General features: G+C 43.9%; 1 protein-coding gene across 8 annotated transcripts in view; it reads left to right on the forward strand.

Moving 5' to 3' along the window:
- PSD3 (pleckstrin and Sec7 domain containing 3) overlaps positions 1 to 19,518 on the forward strand; it is a 112,481-nt gene that overhangs the window by 77,912 nt on the left and 15,051 nt on the right. For 5 of the 8 annotated variants that reach the window (XR_011736635.1, XR_011736636.1, XM_065861722.2 and 2 more), the window contains 5 exons: positions 4,960 to 5,153; positions 7,628 to 7,698; positions 13,906 to 14,063; positions 14,921 to 15,065; positions 18,801 to 18,944. Coding sequence is in view for 5 of the 8 variants with exons in the window: in XM_065861722.2 (XP_065717794.1) it covers positions 4,960 to 5,153; positions 7,628 to 7,698; positions 13,906 to 14,063; positions 14,921 to 15,065; positions 18,801 to 18,944 (712 nt within the window). In the remaining 3 variants the exon portion in view is untranslated. The other 3 variants (XM_071802556.1, XM_071802557.1, XR_011736637.1) reach the window with 3 other exon arrangements.

Genomic DNA, 19,518 nt, shown 5'->3' on the forward strand with positions numbered 1-19,518 from the left:
CAAAAATGGAATTTGCTTGTATATGATCTTTTTGGGGAGAGACAAGAATCTATTTCTTCACCAAAATGGCAACACCTACATTTTTGCATGTTTTTCAAATCTGCATGTTTAAGAATAAGAGACAAACTCTTTCCAGTTGTCAGTGATCATTTCTTTGAGAAGGAAAAGGTTGCTGTTTCAATGCTGAGTCTTCAAGTGATAGAACAAGCAGATCCTGGTTTGCTGTGCTAGTTCCCATGGGCAGCTGGTGCCCTGGTTATTGCTCTGCCTGCAAGTCCTTTTCCAAAAAGATAAGCTAAGGGAGGTGGAACTGAAGCTCCTTGCTTTTGGAAACCTTGCAAATATGATGTGCAGAGTCTTGGAGAATCTCTACAGGTGGTAGCCTTTTCCAGTTCACCAGTACCCTGCAGCGCAGACATTAGTAGGTCCTAGTTTCCATGGATGCCAAGTGGGACCTACAAGAGGTTTCACAGCTGTGAGGCCCTTACTGTCATCAGAGAGGTGTCAGCAGAGGAATCACTTCAGACCCAGGGCCAGGAATGATCTTCCTCTGCTGATCAAAGACTTCAAAAGATCTCTTAAGACTTCTGCAAACCATGATGATGTTTTGCTGCTGAAAGGTGTGTTGGAATCAGCGTGGGTTTTTTTTCCCTAAAGGCACAAGGATTGTGCTATTTTGCATACCAAAGGGAAGGGAGAGGCTCAGAGCCTGCCTGTGGCAAGGACCTGAGCGCTGCCTTGTGACACAAGATGCATGACTGAACAGACCTGTGCAGGTATGTTCCACCCTCTGATTCTTACTCTCTCATGGCTGGAGGCCTTGGTGCTGGGAATGTTACAGGACTTGAATCATCTGTGAGAACCATCTGAGAATAGGGCAGTAGTTGCTCCTGTCACAGGCTAGGTTTTCAAGCAAAGGTCACTTTTCAGGTCTATATATCCAGAGGCCAGCTGAATTTTCTGCAGCTCTTCTTTCTTGCAATGTACCCTAAAGGCTGGTGAGGAGTAAGCTCATATTGTTATATCTTTGATAAAGTTTATCCAGGACCTGTCTGTTCAGCCAAGTTTGGAGGGTTATGTCAGCAGAGGCTAGTACCTGAACTGTTTTGCTACTTTGAAATTCCTCCCAATTGTCCTGCTTTCTCCTTATGCTTCATCACCGAAGCAATATGGAGTATTTAATAGAATCATAGAATCATTTCAATTGGAAGAGACCCTCAAGGATCATCAAGTCCAACCATAACCTAATTCTAGCACTGAACCATGTCCCTAAGAACCTTGTCTAAACACCTTTTAAAGTCCTCCATGGATGGTGACTCCACCACTTCCCTGGGCAGCGTGGTCCAATGCCTGACAACCCTTCAGTTAAGGATTTTTTCCTCATATCCAATCCAAAGCTCCCCTGGCGCAACTTGAAGCCATTTTCTCTTGTCCTGTCACTTGCTACTTGGGAAAGAGACCAACTCCATCCATGCTACAACCTCCTTTCAGGCAAATGGATATAGGCAGCGATAAAGTCTCCCCTCAGCCTCCTTTTCTCCAGGCTAAACAGCCCCAGTTTCCTCAACTGCTCCTCATCAGACTTGTGCTCCAGACCCCTCACCAGTTTCATCACCCTCCTCTACATTCTCTCTAGTATTTCAATGTCATTCTTATGATGAGGGGCCCAAAACTGAGTACAGGATTCAAGGTGGAGCCTCACCAGTGCCAAGTACAGTGGCACAATCACTTCTCTAGTCCTGCTGGCCACACAGGCCATCACAGTCCTGATACAAATTAGGATGCTGTTGGCCTTCTTGGCCACCTGGGCACACTGCTGGCTCATGTTCAGCTGGCTGTTAACCAGCACCCCCATGCCTTTTCTGCCAGGCAGCTTTCCAGCCACTCTTCCCCAAACCTGTAGCGCTGCCTGGGGTGCACCCAAGTGCAGGACCCAGCACTTGACCTTGTTGAACCTCATACAATTGGCCTCAGCCCAATGATCCAGCCAGTCCAGATTCCTCTGTATGGCCTTCCTACCCTGCAGCAGATCAACACTCCCACCCAATTTGGTGTCATCTGCAAACTTACTGAGGGTGCACTCAATCCCCTCGTCAAGATCATTGATAAAGAGATAAAACAGAACTGGTCCCAGTACTAAGTCCTGGGGAACACCACTCACGACTGGCTGCCAACTGGATCTGATTCCATTCACCACAACTCTTTGGGCCTGGCCCTCCATCCAGTTCTTTGTCCATTGAAGAGTACACCCACCCATTTAAAGAAGTGAGTCCCAGATCCCTTGGTTTTATTTCCACTGGTGTTTCATATTCAAGATCAGAAGGCGATAGACGCTCCTTTTAGTTATATTTTCTCAGCTGTTCATCCATTTCTCATTCCCTGTAATGAGTCCTCCTTGCCTCTCTGGTTCCCTTAATTGCATCTTACAGACTGGGTCATGCATCTTGACCTAATGCATGTTGTCTGAGCACTCAGTTGTCACAAATGCCTGAGGCTTCTGAGTCTCAAGGATGTACATTTGCAATGACAGATTAAAATATCAATTAAAGGTTTGTTCAGTGTTACCAGCAGCCTTGACAGCAGGTGCCATTTTGTCCATGTCTTCCCTGCCTGCATTTGTGTTTTGAAGAATTCCTCTTTAATAGCTGCCCCAGAGATGCAGAGTTTGAGGACATTGCCGCCAGCACTAGTGGTGTCCAGAATCCCCAGGACTGCTCACCACAACACTTGTGGCTGACTGGATAAGGGCACTGATACATTCCCACAGAACAGTGGATCAGTATAAGATTCGTTCCCATAGCTTCAAGGGAGATAGCTTCTTCCGAAAAATAAGTGCTAAGCCATTTACTGCAGTAAGTCTCTGCTGACAAGGAGAAATCCACTGTGTCCTTGGCTGAAATCCCAGAATTCACAAGGCACTCCCATGTGACAAATTAACCCCAGTGCTTGTCCCCCGTGAGAGATATTAGTCTGGATTAGGTACCACAGACTTCTGTTGAGAGCAGGGGCTTTGGACTAGATGACCCTTGAAGGTCCCTTCCAATCCAGACTATTCTGTGATTCTATGAATTTGCTCCTGGAATGGACATGCATCTAAGAAACAAGCATCACACGATGGTTCAGGCTTGCCAGCAGCTAGTAAATGTGGTAGACACAGGAAGGATGGGAACAATCAAAAGTGACAGAAATTCACACAGGTTTTCAATTGGGAGCATATGTGAAGAAATCTTTATTGCTTTGACCAACAAGAAGTTTTTTGTGGATCTCTCTGTTCTGGAGTAGCTGAAAGATGCAAAGACTGCTCTCCCTTGCAGGAATTAGGTCTTCAGGTAAAAGTTTGCTTCCTCTTAGTGAGGAGACTGCAAGACAACACCAGGAGGGTATGGTGCACCACCTTGGCTGTATCTCTACAACTGAATCAAATCACTGGCACTCTCAGTCCAAATGTTGATGTGCTACATCCATATCCATACTGATGAAAAGTCTTGTCCTCCAAAAGAAGATGCCTGCTGTCAGTCGGGGAGGTCCTTGACTGTGCTGATTCCTAAACAGTGTCTGGAAATTGGGAGTGTGCTGGTCTGAGACGATGCCAAGCACAAAGTAATATGAGGTGATCAAAGTCAGTTCCTGGGAGCATTCCCTGGCACTGCTGAGTTCACTAATACAGCCTCGGTGTCTCTGGATTTGGTTTCCTCATTGTCAAACCAGTCTATTACCCTTGTATCTCCTCAGACTAAGTTACTCCTCAGAAGACCATTTCAGCAGAGATCAGAGTAACACAGATTGTCACTCTTGCCTGTAGTTCCGGAGGACATTTTTTTGGAAGGTCATTCCCGTAAACAGACATGGTTGTAGTGTGCCCCAAAAGGAGCTTTTGGACTGATACATGCCTTGCTAATCCTTGTCTGAAATGCCTTTGAATGTATGCTTGTGATTGGAAGGTCTGCCTGAGCTTGCTCTCTCTGCTGATCATCTAGGCCCAGTGAGATGCAGCAGTTTGAACTCCACCCCTGGTATTAGCCATTGTTACTCAAGTAATAATGTGGTTTTTTTCTTTTAATCAAATGCTGGTTTTAGGAGAAGCGTTACTACCATGACTTTCCAGTGACAGCCTTCATCCTCCATGACACACTTTTCCTAGAGGGGGATACATGTGGGAACTTCAAAGGACACAGGCTGCTCTGTAATCTGACAATAACTGTGGTTCCTCCAGATACATCATCCACCCAGATTCAGTGGCTTATTGTACTCTTGTGGTGGACACATTTTGTTTCCTAGGTTTCCTTGTCCTTTTTGCCTTCGGCTGTGATGAGCAAAAAGGCATTTATTAGTCAGGCAATGCTTATGACTTGCTGAAATGGGTTGCGTTGTTGTCCCAAACTGTTGAATACATTGCCCTAATAAGAAACATTTAGAGCAGCATTTTGTTTCTAAAATACAGATAGCGTGATACAGCTTGTGTAGTTTTATGGTTTTGAATTACTACTTTTGTGCTAGTCAGTGAAGGAAAATAAGGAAAAGGAGGTAGAGTTTGTTAAGGAGTAAGCCACAGTGATCTGTGGTGATCTAATTCTTTTCATCTGCATGTGAACTTATGAAGAAGTTTGAGATTTTTCAGGAGAGCCCAGTAGGCAAATATTTCCTATTTTAGTACTCAAATAAGTGGAATTAAAAATGGGTGAAGTTGGAGGACACAGAACAGTCTTGAAATCATGCCTTTTGAGACCGTAAAAGGAAAACTCAGGCTTTTTTGAAAATCCATGTCCTATGTCCTGTGCTGGTGAAGGAAGTGAACCGAAGCTTTGCTATAATCTGGTTTGGTATATGTCTAGGTTTCTCTCTAAATAGGGCTTCCTTTAAAGAGAGGTGTATGTTTTGATAAGGAGTGTGCAAGAATTACTGAAATGAAACTTTTCTGGTCAGTCCCTTGTTCATGCTTGGTTTTCACTGCTTCTTAAGGGATGAAGAAGAGAAAAAAAAGTCTCACTCAGATGGTATGGATGAAAAGGATAATGGGAGCCAGACGAAGGCTGTCAGTCGAATTGGCAACTCAAATAACCCATTCCTGGACATTCCACATGATCCCAATGCTGCTGTGTATAAAACTGGATTTCTGGCTCGGAAAATCCATGCGGATATGGATGGAAAGAAAAGTGAGTATCTTTCACCCTTAACATCTCATTTTCTTCTTATCTCTGTATAATGCCACTTAAAATAAGCCTCTGTGCACCTTAAGGCAAATAGTTCTGCTTCTTTAGGGGAAATTGCTGCAATAACAAACAACACAGCAATTGGATTATCACATTCTCACTATTAGGCCAAGATTTACAATGTTCAGTCCCATTTGCAGCAGTTCTAATGCTTGAACATAGTGAGTGATACAGTACAGCAAAGCATTGTGAGTTTTTGTGCTAAAATAAAATGAATCTCATGTTTTACAGACGAGAAAACAATTTGAAGTGAATTACTGTAGCTGTTCTGTAGTAGTTTCGTAATTCTCGTTTTCCTTATGTGACACCAGCTTGCTTCAGATCTCCCCTTCCTTCTGGGTCTGTCTTTAAAGAAAGGCTGTTCTTCATCTCTGCTTGGAAGATGCTGTCACCATTCCCTTCCCTTCTTTCCTAGCCTTGGGTCACATACTCAGTGAAGTTCAGCAGCTTTTGGTTACAGCCAGATTGATGCCATGCAGCTCTTCCCTGCCCCTTTTTTGTAATAATCCTGCTGTGTCTATTGCTTACTGTAGTTCTCCCCTTTCCTTCTTGTCCTGCTTCAATTTGTGGTAAACTAATTATTGATGGCTTCTGATTCACCTGTGTGTGTTTTGTTGTTTGGATATCTTCAATTGCTTGTTTTCTATTGAACAGCAGAGGCTACTCAGAGCATCTGTATTTTCCCTGATCATTGTTGATCAGCTATTCAGCGTTCACACTGTTGGGTTGAATCCTGAAGGCAAAGTCTGACTTTGTGATGGATTTCCAGTAACTGCAACTCTCTCCTGGCTGGGCTAAGCTCTTTAGTATTTGCATGTTTTGCTAGTATATTTTAGAAGATACAACTGGAGGTTGGTGTTTTCAAGCTGAAGGCTGACAGCTGGGCAACTAAATGCAAAGAGATGCTGAAATTAAGCTGAACTTGTTCTTTGTGATGACTGGATGCTCTGAATAGGCTCCTCTTTATTAAACTTCCGCTTATTTAACCTTAATAAGTAATTGTGTCTAGTTGCTTTTATTAAATTATTTCTTTAATTATAAGTGATCAGAATTGCTCCTTATTCAGCACACTAGATGCTGGCATTTTTGGGGATAATCCTTTTATGAGTAATGTAGTTAGGACTATGTTTTCATAAGTTCCTGTACATCTTAAAGGTCTGTCTCTCATTGTCATGCAGCTCTTGAAAAAGTTACATTCTGACTTTCCAGTTGCAAATAAAGTGAAACTAATTTTTTTAAAGTTAGATAGACCTTTCCATATTTCATTTTCTAATGCAGTTGTTGTAGGTCAGAGATCAGCTTGTGTGGGATGGCTAATGAAGTGATGTGCTAGCATGCTGTATGTGTTTTCTCAGGAAAGGAATATTGAGGGCTAAAGCACTTAGGCTGTCTAGAGGAGAAGGATCTAACAGGGGCCAATTCCTGGAAGCTGAACCAAACAAATGCCAATCAGAAATAAGGCCCGTCATGTCAGATGAGAATGATTAACCTATGGAGCAAAGGACTAACAACCTCTTCACCATTGCTTATTGTCTTCAGATCAGAATAGAATGCCTTTCTGAGGATGATGCTTTAGTCGTGCTTGGGTCATTAATTTCACTATAGAGGCAAGTGATTGCTGGTCAGTAGTGCAGGCTTGGTGGAGAGTGAGCTTAGATGCAGGCTTCTAGTCTCTGGCACTGTGACTGTACAGCCTGTGCTTTCTCTCCCTCTATTGCAACTGAATTTCAAACAGCAGCCTTCATGCTAAATCCACTTTTATTTTTTTTTCCCCACAGATTTTTTTCTAGGAATGAGTAGGCTACATATGTTGTCTCTGTTGTGTTCTCCAGCCTCTAACTGACTTTAGGTTTCTTGAAGGGCATATTTTTTTCTTACATTTTTGCTTGGCTGCCATTTCTTTCCTCTTCTTTTGCTTCCCCTGTGGCTAAAGGAAGAAGGGAAAGGACCAAGAAGCCATCTGACTGCTCAGTGCCAGCTTGGGTGTGCAGCAGCAGCATGAAGGAGGAATGCTCTTGAGAGGCACTGCTTTCTGAGCAGTGTCCCATTGGTGCTGAGCAGTGCCTGCCAGCTTACTGTGGCATGTTTCCTTCTGAAACTGCCACAGTGCAGAGCTCAGACCTAGCTGTGTAGGAGCACTATCTGCCTACCTGCAAGAACACAAAGGCTGGATCTCTCCGGCCTGCTTTCTGCGTTGCTGCTGTTTACTTCTGATCCAGTCCAGGGCTGTCGTCAGGGCTGTTTTATTACTCTCTCACACAGCAGGTATGTGCAGGTGGTACGCTGAGTTGCATTGTCCTTTGAAAATGAGAGTAACAAAGGAGGTTTAACACAGGACTAATGTAGATCTCCTGTTGCCTAGACAAAGTGTAAAAATGGATCTGAGTTAAATGGGTTTTCATTTGTTTTCTTTGCAGCTCCCCGGGGAAAAAGAGGCTGGAAAACCTTTTATGCTGTGCTGAAGGGAACAGTCCTGTACTTGCAGAAGGTAGGGGAAATCACTGTCTTTTGGAAACTAATTAAAGAGGGATAAAGCAGCAGGCATCCTCTCTGCTTTCACAACCCACCTGCAGGCTCCTTTCCCTCTGACACACGGTGTAGCTGCTCTCCCTGCCCTGCCACCTAGTTTACACACACATTCAGACATGAATCCTTCCATTGGCACCCTCCCTCTTTTCACACTTTCAAGTTGAGATCCGTTGTCCCCATTGACATATGCACCTTATCAATTCCAGCCTGTACCATTGCTGTCACTCATGTCTGAAAAAATAGCCAGCTTCACCGGCAAAGGCAGCATCATCTCTCTGTGACTTTCATGTGATTTTCTAGGCTCCTTTTAACATTGCATTTCATATGTATGACTTTCTCTCCTGTAAGGCTGTCCTCCTTTCCCATCTTTTCATAGTAGACTTTTCTGCAGTGCCCACAAGACAGGATGCAATACAATTGAATGGCAGCTTGGCCTTGGTAGCATATGCAGCTTCTTCTCCACAGTAAAATGAAAGGATAAAAAGATTTTTTTCTTTCCCTCAAGCAAGATGATACATAGGTTTCTAACAAACCTTGCTCCCTGACAGCAAGAAGTCTAAACAAAGATGTCAGCTGAAACCTTGTAAGTGTTCTGGTACAAGCTCAAGTATATTGTGGTACAGTTTTTACTATACTCTTGGAAATGCAACATATGAGTCAGAACCGTCAAAATCAAATAAATGGTAGCAGCTAAGTAGATTGGTGAATCATTCATGAAAGGTGGTATTTGTCCAGACTACCCTGTATTATAGAAGTATGCTCGTTTGAAAGTCTTTTACATTCTCACTGTGTTTTCCAGCTATCAGGAGCACAGATTCAAATGCACACTTTTGTTTCCTCCTTCCCTGCTGCTGGATGTCTGAAGTTGTTGCTTTCGCTGGAGCCAACCTGGGTAGTCCCTGAGAAGAGAGTGGCTTGGATCAAATTCTTACAGCATGAAGTTGACAAGGTGGATGCTCTGAGTGCAGTAGCTTTTTGAGAGGACTTGAAATCCTGAAACAGGCAAAACAACTGAAACTGAAAAACTGAATTGCAGCTGAGCCTTCCCTCTTGTCCTCTTACTGGCAGCAGTTCAGACTTTAGTACAGTGGCCTTCATGGCAGCTTTGTACTTGCCTTTTCCTGGGTGAAAAGGAATCACTTGCTTTGATTTGTGAAACAAGTCATCTTTATTGTTCACCTGAAAAGAGTGCCTGGTTCCCTAAGAAGTAAGAAGGCTCCTTCTCCATAACACATTAATTAATTTCTTATTTGATCTTTGAGGGAGATTAATAGGCTTTCAAGGAGAAAAAAAAGGAGATATTCTCTGTTTTACTCTTAATTAAATACTTTTATGAGCATCACAGGCATAATAGTTTAAAACACTTTCTGTTTGAAAAAATATAGAGATGCTGATGCAGCATGCAAATTTTCTATAGAATGGTGCTCTCCTCACTCTCACTCTCCATCGTTTGGAGAGCAGGAGAGTAATTTCACATCTGACCGCATCTTTGCAGAATGAAATTCATTGCTGGAGTTCTTATTTGTTTGTTACTTGTGTATCTTGCACTTGTCACAGTGCTTTAATTCAGTGATTACAGGGTGGTTACTCCGCAAAGCTGCGCTCTTCCACTTGGACCTGAAGACTCTTGCACTGAAGCCACCTTGCTGTAGCACAGTGACAAATGAGGCTTTTACTTTAGTACCATAAAAGCTTGACAGAGGGGCCTGATGGGACATGATTAATTCCCAGAGGGATGGGGCACCCTCCCCAGGGTGCCTCCAGCCCCTGCTCAACCACAGTGCCTCATGCTGCAGCTATGAAGCATCCTCTGCTTTCTCTTCAGCTCCAGGAAGTCTAGCAGGGCTTTGCTTCAGCCCTGAAATAAACCTCGCTCTGTTAGGGACATGGTATCGCCGAAATTGAGGGCACCATGGTTTTAAAATACACAGGTACACCAAACTGTTAAAGTTGCTGAGCTGTTGTTTCCTTTTGTGACGTAACAGGAGATTGAAATTATTCTAATTTTAGAAAGTTCAGGCACATTTTTGAACTGCTTGATTTCTTTGTAGAAATGCATTGGTCTAGCAGTAGTCGGCAAAGAATTTCCTTGCTGCTGTTTGCTTTCTCTCCTGATTGTGGGGTGCTGTAGGGCAGGGTGCATTCACAGATGTGCACACACATTTCTGCTCTTTCTCTCATTATCTGTATGTTATCTTTATATCTGTGGAGACAACATCTGTGAGGATGATTTCATTGCACTAAGTGCTGTTCAAGCAGGGAAGAGAGAAATCTCACTGTTCTGGCTGCTGTATACACATAAGCACATGTACAAAACTCTGCACTGTTGCTTTCTGTGTTTATCTGTAACTCTGATTTGTTCCTTCAAGACACTGCTGTAATATAAATATTAATTGTTCACAGCAGCTGTGATTCCCCCAGTAGGCAGTATGATTCCAGTTCTGCTGTCATTCTGTTTGCCTACCTGTCCAGTTCTCATTGTTTTGTTGTGAAAATCCATGTACGAGAGTGGTTTGTAAATGGTGGTGACTACTGGGGAGTTTACCTGGGCAGTCTTGTCTCCGTGCCCACGTTTTTTAACTTTTTTTTCCCTCTTGGAGGTTTTCCAGTGCTGATTCCTGTTCTACATATTGTTTTATTTTAAAATGGATTATTTAAGAGAGATGATTTCTGAGTTAGTGAGCACAGAGGTCACGAGAGGGGCTCGCCTCAGTGGAAGTGTTCACAATTAGCCAACTGAACATGCCTGCGCAGTATTATATAAAATGAGAGGTTTGACATGTTTGGCATGTTGGCCCTGTGTTTGGGCATCCTCAGGCCAACGTTAATTTCCTGCCCTCTGTTCATAGCAAGCGGAAATTGCAAAGTAGGAGCGCGACAGAATGTCTGTTCACTAGATTGACATAGAATGTGATGTGCATACAGAAGAGAGGTTTATAAGAAGAAGACACAAGGCTGACCTCGCTTTCTTGCTAGGAATTGCTTCTGGGCGAGCTGTGCAAGATACAGACATTTGTGTTTTGTTTGGACTCTTCTGTGAGGTTTACAACATCTTCGCCCTTTGATGTGACACTTCATAATCTTGCGAACTTTCAAGTTTTTTTATATAACTTCTCTCAAATGTGTTTCCTCTATTCAAATATACATTAAGAAAGAGAGAAAGGCCAGAATGATGTATTCAGTGACGAGACTCTCCGAAAGAGAATTTTGCAGCCATCACATGCAACTTAGCAGAGATATCCACTCACAATACATTGAGTGATAAAAAACCAAATGCCATTCTCTGGTCTATCAAAAGTGGATTTAGAAACATGCTGACTTCGGGTTAGCAGAATGTGGGAAAGTCATTCTCCAGAAATCTGATAAAGATGAATTCAGCATGTCATTGCGTTGCGTACAGCACTCACATCAGCCTTCAGTTGACAGAGAGGTAGCAGTTCCTTTCTGACTCTTCATATATTTCTTGCCACTGTCTCAGTCTAACTTTAGTGAGTTGCCTTCCATTTCAGCTCAACCTCCATGCTGACACCTAGTCCATCAGAACATGTACTGTCCTTGATGGCACAGGAGATACAAATGTTCCTGCTCCACTAGCATTCCCTGCCAGTTAAAAGAGTTGCAGGCCTTAGAGGAGGAATTTTGACAGCAGAGTCACATCATTCTAGCTTTCTCTGAGGCTGGCCAACTATGTGGAGACATTTCCAGTATGCCGATTGGTGCCTTTAGAGAAGCTGGCAGAGCCTCAGCTGTCAAGGTAAATTGCAGCCATCTGATCTGGTAAGGATTGTCATGAATGCTCAGTGTCAGAAAGGAGGTGTTCTCAGCCAGTACTGTTTCTGCGATGGCCGAAATGTGGAGTTCTTCTTGAAGCAGGTTCATATGCCAGAGCAGTTTGTGGATGTTGGATGCATCTCACAGAGGAAGCTGGGAGGCAACAGGTGAGATGATAGCTGACCCTGTTGTTAGAGAAGTTTTATTCCCAAACACTGTCTCTAGGCAGTAACTTGAGGAAGGCCAGAACGTAATGTTTCTGAGGCCTAAGTTCATTTCCTGGGCTTGAAGTTTTCTTAGTCTCCCTAGACAGTAAAGCTGCTCATTTCCCCCCAGATTACCACCAGATAAGTCAGCTTTTGAACCGATGAAGGAAGGGGTCTGCTCTGGGGGCTTGCTTCCTCCCTCTGCAAGATGGGGCTAGGCCAGACATTGGACAGCCTCCTCCAGTTCTTGTCCTTCAGCTAGGGACTCTCCCAAATATTCCTTGAGGAAGATTTAGAGAGTGCCCTGAGTGGGAGTAGGCAAAGTCCATCATGATATGGAGATCCCTACAAAGGCAACTGTGTCCTGGGGTACATCAAGCGCAGTGCTGTCAGACAGGTGAAGGAGGTGATTGTCCCGCTCTGCTCTGCACTGGTGCGGCCTCATCTGGACCACTGTGTGCAGGTCTGGGCAGCACAGGATAAAAAGGATATTAAGAGTGTCCGGAAGAGGGCCACAGGTTGGTGAGGGGTTTGGAGAGGAAACCATGTGAGGAGTGTCTGAAGTCACCTGGTTTGTTCAGCCTGGAGAAGAGGAGACTGAGGGGAGACCTCATGGCGGCTACAGCTTCCTCACAAGGTGCTGATCTCTTTTCTCTGGTGACCAATGACAGAACCTGAGGGGATGGCAGGAGGATGTGCTAGGGGAGATTTAGGTTGGACATTAGGAAAAGGTTCTTCCCCCAAAGGGTGGTGGAGCACTGGAACAGGCTCCTCAGGGAGCTGTCACAGCCCCAGCCTGACCGGGGTTCAAGAAGTGACTGGACAACACCCTCAGACAAATGGTGTGAATTTTTGGGTTGTGCTATGCAGGCACAGGAGTTGGACTCAATGATCCTTGTGGGTCCCTTCCAACTCAGGACATTCTATGAGTCTATGAAGAGAGGAAGGACATTCAGCTTCACTCACTACCAGACCTTGAAAACCCCTAATGTCACTGATGTTTAGGTTAAAGGCTACCTGTTGGTCATTGGTGCATCAGTGCTCTGCAGGCCTGCCAGATCTGTGGTGGGTTGTGCCCTTGTCTGACCCCAGGTGGAGATAGTGCTGCCACAGGGTAGCTGGTTAGCTGCATTTCCTCTGGTGAAGTATCTGAGCAGCAGCGTATTTGCCTCTGGCTGCAACCCTGGTCTGTATGCTGCCAGGTAAGTCATGTAAACCAATTCTTGCATGTTAACAAGCTCTTCTCCAGGTTGGGTGCCTCTCTGGATGGCTAGTGCTGTCCTTGCACATGGTCTGCAACCTGCGCTCTCCTGCTAAACCCTATCTCCTAACTCTTGTGTTCAAGTGGAGGGATCAGTAATTATCACACCTGCAGGGAATTATTCCTCTGTTTTGCCTCGTCAAACCCCCTCCCTTGGTGGGTGTTTCAGAAGAAATTTATTTTTGTGATGTGTTATACTAAGGGGAGCAAATGGAGTCAATTGCAGACAGCTTTGGCCTCTCCTTCAGAAACTTTGCATCTGTAGCATTGGTGGCAAGTGACTTTTCCTTAAAAAAGCTATTGGCTCTCCCAAGCCACTTATAGTCAGCTGGGCTTTAAATTGAACTTGTGTCTACACCCTGATTGTGCCCTTATCCAGCTTCTGTCAATCAGGAGGCCGAAGACTGCTCCCAAGCTGATGCTTTCAACCCAGAGGAGTTTGACTCCCTGCTTCTGTCATTTGCTTTTAGGAGTGATACTGTTCTGTCAGAAACCTAGATGGTGCTGTGCTTGCCATTTGTAGGCCATGAGCAGACAGACTTGAAGAACATTGCCATATTTGCTTTGTGGAGACTGATAAGGAGGCTTCTCCACTGTGTGAGGACCTGCCTAGGAGGACAAACAAACATAGTTGTTTGAGAAAAATAAAAATTGAGCTGTGAAGGCTGAGAACCCCAGCAGGAACCAGCAGCTGTGCAATGGAGGTGGGGAACTGGCCGTGAAAGACTCCTGAAATGAAGACAAATAGTCCATAGCTGTTGTGACAGTCTAATAATGCCTGTCTGTCCCTTTTCCTGTCAAGCAGGTAGTGGAACTACGCTGCTGTGCGAAGAGATCAAAATAAGAGAGAGAAAGAAAAAGAAAGGTTAGGGAAAAAGGAGTAGCACATGGAGAAATAAGATGCCATGTTTCCTCTTAACTCCTGCAGGATGAATATAAGCCGGAAAAGGCTTTGTCAGAGGAAGATCTGAAGAATGCAGTCAGTGTGCATCATGCGCTGGCATCCAAAGCAACAGACTATGAGAAGAAACCCAATGTCCTCAAGCTTAAAACAGCAGATTGGAGGGTCCTGCTTTTCCAAGCCCAGTAAGTGCTCTCTTCTGATTTGTGCCAATTCTTGGGAAAAGAAAGCAGTGCTGAAGGAGGGGTAAATTAATGCATGGGCAGGTTAGAGCAGAGGCTTAAGAGGTTCAATCTGTTTATTTGATCCGAAATAAGATTAAATAATGATTTGATTAGGGTGCACAAGTAGTTCATGAGAAAGAAACGTGAAGTTTTAAGAGACTTTTTAATCTGAGAAAGGCACAACAAGATGCAGCAGCCGGAAGTTAAAACCTCAGGAAATTCAATTTGGAAACAAGGCACAAACTTTTAACAGTCAGGGTGATTAATCATTGAAACAAATCACCGAAGGCAGTTTTGGATTGTCTGTCTCCTGGTGTCAAGTGCTAGCCAGATGTCTTTTTAGAAGATACACTTGGGTCAGAAACAAAGTTACTACTTAATAGAAGAACAATTTGATTAAATTCTTCAGGCTCTGATATCCAGACAGAACAGATGACCTGCATTTTGCTTCTGACATTAAAAACACATCAGTCTTGTGCATGAGCCCTTTACTACAGAGATCCATGTGAAACCTTCTAGAGATCTGTGGTGTCCATCACAGCTGAGACCTTAGGACATGTGTCTGAATCAGGGCATTGGTTGGCGCTGTCACCTGTGTCGTTTAGATTGGATTAGCAAAAGATGCATGCTAGGGTTATGGCACGAGCCAACCTGTAATGAGACACCTGACACTAACCACTTGTGAAGACCAGAAGACTGAGTAGATTCTGAGACTTGTCCAGTTTTTGTTATTCTTGCTTTTAAAATGCCATTGAAGGGATGGGAAATAAGTAGGGGAGGCTGAGTCAACAGATGCTTAATAGGTGTTTCTTCCCCAGGAGCCAAGAAGAAATGCAGACCTGGATCAACAAGATTAACTGTGTGGCTGCTGTCTTCTCTGCACCACCATTTCCAGCGGCAATTGGCTCTCAGAAAAAATTCAGTCGCCCACTCCTGCCAGCCACCACAACAAAACTGTCTCAGGTGAGCTGGTTTTATATAGAGGGTAGATGATGGTGATTTCTCTGGCTGACTGGAGACTGGACAGGGGTCCTTGGTGTTGTTTTGTGGCAGTCACCACTGGCATTCCTAGAAGAAAGAGGCTTGCATGGGACATTTCTGCTCTTTTCCTGATGCTGGATTTGAAGTTGGGGGAGGAAAGGAGCAGACTTGAATATAATTGTTTTGTGTTTTTGAAGAAAAGAAACAATCACCATTGTTCCTGTAGTACCAGCCATAGAATTTTCATCCTGCATTTATGGCTCTGCAGAGGACATTTCAAATACTGACTGGTGTTTTTATGAATTTGAATGTTGATTGTGACTCATTTCAGAAGAAATGGACATACTCTTGGTCTTTGGCTTATTGGGATCGTAAAAGGCGAAAGCTGATATATTTCTCCTAGAATACTTTTCTGGACTCCAACCTTTACCAACTCAGGGATTTCCTGTGTAATGTGTATTTATAAACCATCTCTTACATGAACATCTTTGGTCTCTCCATGTTATCATATAAGTTTTTAGCTTCCACAACATCCTGTGGAAGGGGGTTTCACAGTTCTACTACTTCCTGCACAAAAAAACCTACCTACTTCTGCTTGTTTCAGGCTGATTGTGTCTGATGCTTGTGCCCATAGCTCTGTGTACTTTTGAAGCTGTGATGCATGTCTGCAATTCATTTTGCACCAGCAGGAACACAATCACAGAATCACCCAATCACAGAATGGTTGGGGTTGGAAGGACCTCTGGAGATCATCTAGTCCAACTCACCTGCTAAAGCAGGTTCACCCAGAGCAGCTCACACAGGAATGTGTCCAGGCAAGTTTTGAATGTCTCCAGAGAAGGAGACTCCACAACCTCTCTGGGCAGCCTGTTCTAGTGCTCTGTGACTGTGAAAGTAAAGAAGTTTTCCCTCATATTCAGATGAAACCTCCTATGCTTCAGCCTGTGCCTGTTGCCCCTCATCTTATTGTTGGGCACCAATGAAAAGAGTCTGGTCCCATCCTCTTGACCCCCACCCTTGAGGTATTTATAAGCATTGGTAAGATTCACCCTCAGCCTTCTCTTCTCCAGGCTGAACAGACCCAGCTCTCTCTGTCTCTCCTCATAAGAAACACCGTCCAAACCCTTAATCATCTTTGTAGCCTACAGCTGGACTCCCTCCAGTGATTCCTTGTCCTTCTTAAGCTGGGGAGCCCAGAACTGAACACAGTACTCCAGATGTGGCCTCCCCAGGGCAGAGTAGAGGGGGAGGATAACCTCCCTATTGATTGCATTGATCAGGTTGACAGAGTGGCAACGGTGATAAAATCTGAGTCCTAGGTGTCTACTTTATAAGTAACCTCCTGTAGATTTTAAAGTCATCTGCCCATTCTGGTTTGCTTCTTAAATGATTTTTTTTTTACCATCTTTATAGCTTAGCAACACTCGCTAGAAACAGCTATCTCATAATCTGCATTTCTTTAAGGGGGTGGGATTTTTATGTCGCCCCTGCTTTTTCCTTCATCGTGGCAGTAGCCTTTCTTCTTACAATGTGGTGACCGACTTTTCAGCTTCTATTCTGGGTTAAAGTTTAAAACATGGCTCATACAGAATAATACTAACTTGTCCCCTCTTTGTGGTTTTACCTTTTGCTCATGCAAACCTTTTATAAAATAGTGTATGAGGCTTCAATAATTTACTCTCAGTCAGTCAAAAAATCCTTTTTACTTGTCCTGTGTGATTGTTCCATTTAGCAAGTTGTTTCCTAGTCTCATTGTTTCCTTTTAATTTAGAAAAGAAAAAAATAGAACACAGCCCTGTGGTTTGTGTCTTGAAGAAGGGCAGACACGGAAAGTGGAATAAGATATGGTGTATTAGCTAAAGGCAGAAGAATGCTAAGTGTTCAAAGCAGATAAAATCAAAGACAAGCAGAAATATGTCTGCTTTTATCTGTCAGTGTGGAAAAGCTGCCAGCAGGGTGCTTCTCATTTGGCAGACAAAAAATATGAAATGTTCAATCCCTGTGGTTGGTGTTTCAGATTTTGTGGGCTGAATTGTGATGGACTTCTTCAAAGGACCCATTCCTGCTCAAGCAGAAGTTGGGATGCAGTGAGAACGTAACATGGGCAAGGGAGAAAGGCTGAACATGACAGGTTGTGCAAGAGATCATCGTACCAAGTTTGCTTTCAAAAGCAGATCAGTGTCTGATGTTAGTCAAACTGAAAAGAGATGTGACAAAGCTATATATAAAGGAACAACCAATCTAGAAAAGATCTAGTAGGGTTGTTTTTTGTTTTATTTTTTCCTTATTTCTGAGAATGCACATTCACACACAAAAGCTCCAAAGGGCTACTGCCCTGGAAATTATAAGTGCTGAATTAATATCTGCTCAAAGACCTCCTGTCATCAGGCTGTAGAACTCACTGCGGCAGGATGTCACTGAGACCAGGGATTCAGCACAATGTAGAGAGTGCTTGGGCACTAATAGAGACAGGAAGCAGATTCAGGGTAGTTACTAACAGCAAAAAGAGTTTTTGGCAGCCAGTAGCAAGTGGCTTGAGCCCTACCACTTACAGGCAGGGGAAATTATCCCACATCTTTATTTCTTCAGTTCTCTTGCAAAAGAATTGAAACAAGATTAGCTGGGGCTCGACTATCATCCACTGTATAAGTTTTCCCCCTTTCTGCTCTTTTCTGCAGCTCCAGCTTAGTGAGCTGAGAGTCTCTGTCCCTGCTGTGACTCACAGTGCAGTGCAGGCACGTCCAAGCTCAACCTGAAGCTGCACAGCCACACCATGGGCATACAGCTACTGGCAGAGCTCCCCTTGTCTGAGGCTTGGTGCATCCACAGGAGCTGAGCTGGGTGCTGCCTGCTGTTAATGACTCTAAGTCGCTGAGATCTGCATCATCATGTCAGTATTTTGGACTTACCTAATTCAAACATAATTTCAGATCCAAGCCTAGAAATGGCCAGAAGGCCATGCTGCAGGAGCTGGAAGTCTTCTGAGCTGAGAGAAGGTTAGCTGACAGATGGACTGGAGGAAGTGAGTAGACCTGGGATTATGATAAAGGAAATTGCCTAGCAAGGGGGGTTAGCAACTCCTCACTTTCTCCAACTGCACAGCAGAATAAAAACTGGTAGTAGCTTAGCAAAACAAGATACCTTTTGGGGACCGAACAGCCTTTTTCTTACGGATGTGTTGTGTTCTTTTGAACAAACGGAAACCGCAGACCAGAGAGCATTTGGTAGCGCAGTAGTTGAAGGTTCGGCTCTGACTCTATGCCCTTTCTGTCCTGGAAGGAATTACTTTTACATTGCAAAGACTTGAGGCAGGGTCTCATTCTGCACTTGATCTGACTGCATACACAACAGCCTTCATCAATTTGCCAGAAAAATGTATTAGAGCAGAAGTGTCATATTGTCAGTAGTGTTCTGCAACAAGGTGGTTCTGTTGCTCTCAGCAAGGCAAGGGATGACAGGTTTGCTATCCTTCCCAGTGGCGTCCGGTAGGTGCTGAGTTTTTCTGTAAACTTGGCCACTTGGATTGGGTGCCTTTGAGAGAGCTGTTGGGGACAGAGCTCTGGGATAACAAACCTTATCAATCTGATTAAAATTAGTTAAAGGAAAGAAGGAGAGAAAAAGAGAGAAAGAAAAAGAAACTACTTGGTATTATTGTACAGGGATGTCTCTGTGTTCCTTTGCTTATCTGTCACTTAAATGCCTAATGTGTTTCTGAAGGATGAACAGCTGAAGTCCCATGAAGCTAAGCTGAAGCAGATCTCCACTGAGCTTGCTGAACATCGCTCCTATCCTCCTGACAAGAAGCTTAAAGGCAAGGAAGTAGATGATTACAAACTGAAGGACCACTATCTGGAGTTTGAGGTATGTTTGGCAACCATTACAAATTTTATCTTTTGGGTATGGACGGGGCAGCTGGTCTTACACTTAGGTCACAGTCTGAAAGTTCTGCATTTTTCACCTTAATTTACCAAGGAGTATGTTCTTGTTAGACAAATGTGTCACAGCAGTCCCAGAAGCTGCAATGTGTGTCCTCTTTCGAATAAGGACTTCCTGTGACCTTATCCGTGAATTTAGTTCCTCATCTGTAAAGTGGAAGAAGAAAATGTGATAATCTGTCCTTGCCTCATACATCTATTTGAAGAGATGATAGGGTTTTCAGGCAGGAACTGTCTTGTGTTTTAAGATGATGTGTTGCCTAGCGTGTTGGCACCTCAGTCGTCACAGAATGACTGCATTCTGCAGTAATGCAGATCAGGATCATTGTCTTACACAGTTCTGAAGGAACTTCTCTTCTAAAGTTATTGTCACAGGTATGCCTCATCAGAGCCATTTGTGTTGTGTATCAGTGAACTGGATGTCAGGATGTGCAGGAAAGGATAGCATTAGAGATCACAGGATTGAGTGATGCAACTTAGGTGACTGCATTAGGAGATTT

This window comes from Patagioenas fasciata, chromosome Z (assembly GCF_037038585.1).
Source record: "Patagioenas fasciata isolate bPatFas1 chromosome Z, bPatFas1.hap1, whole genome shotgun sequence".
Taxonomy (NCBI): Eukaryota; Metazoa; Chordata; class Aves; order Columbiformes; family Columbidae; genus Patagioenas; species Patagioenas fasciata.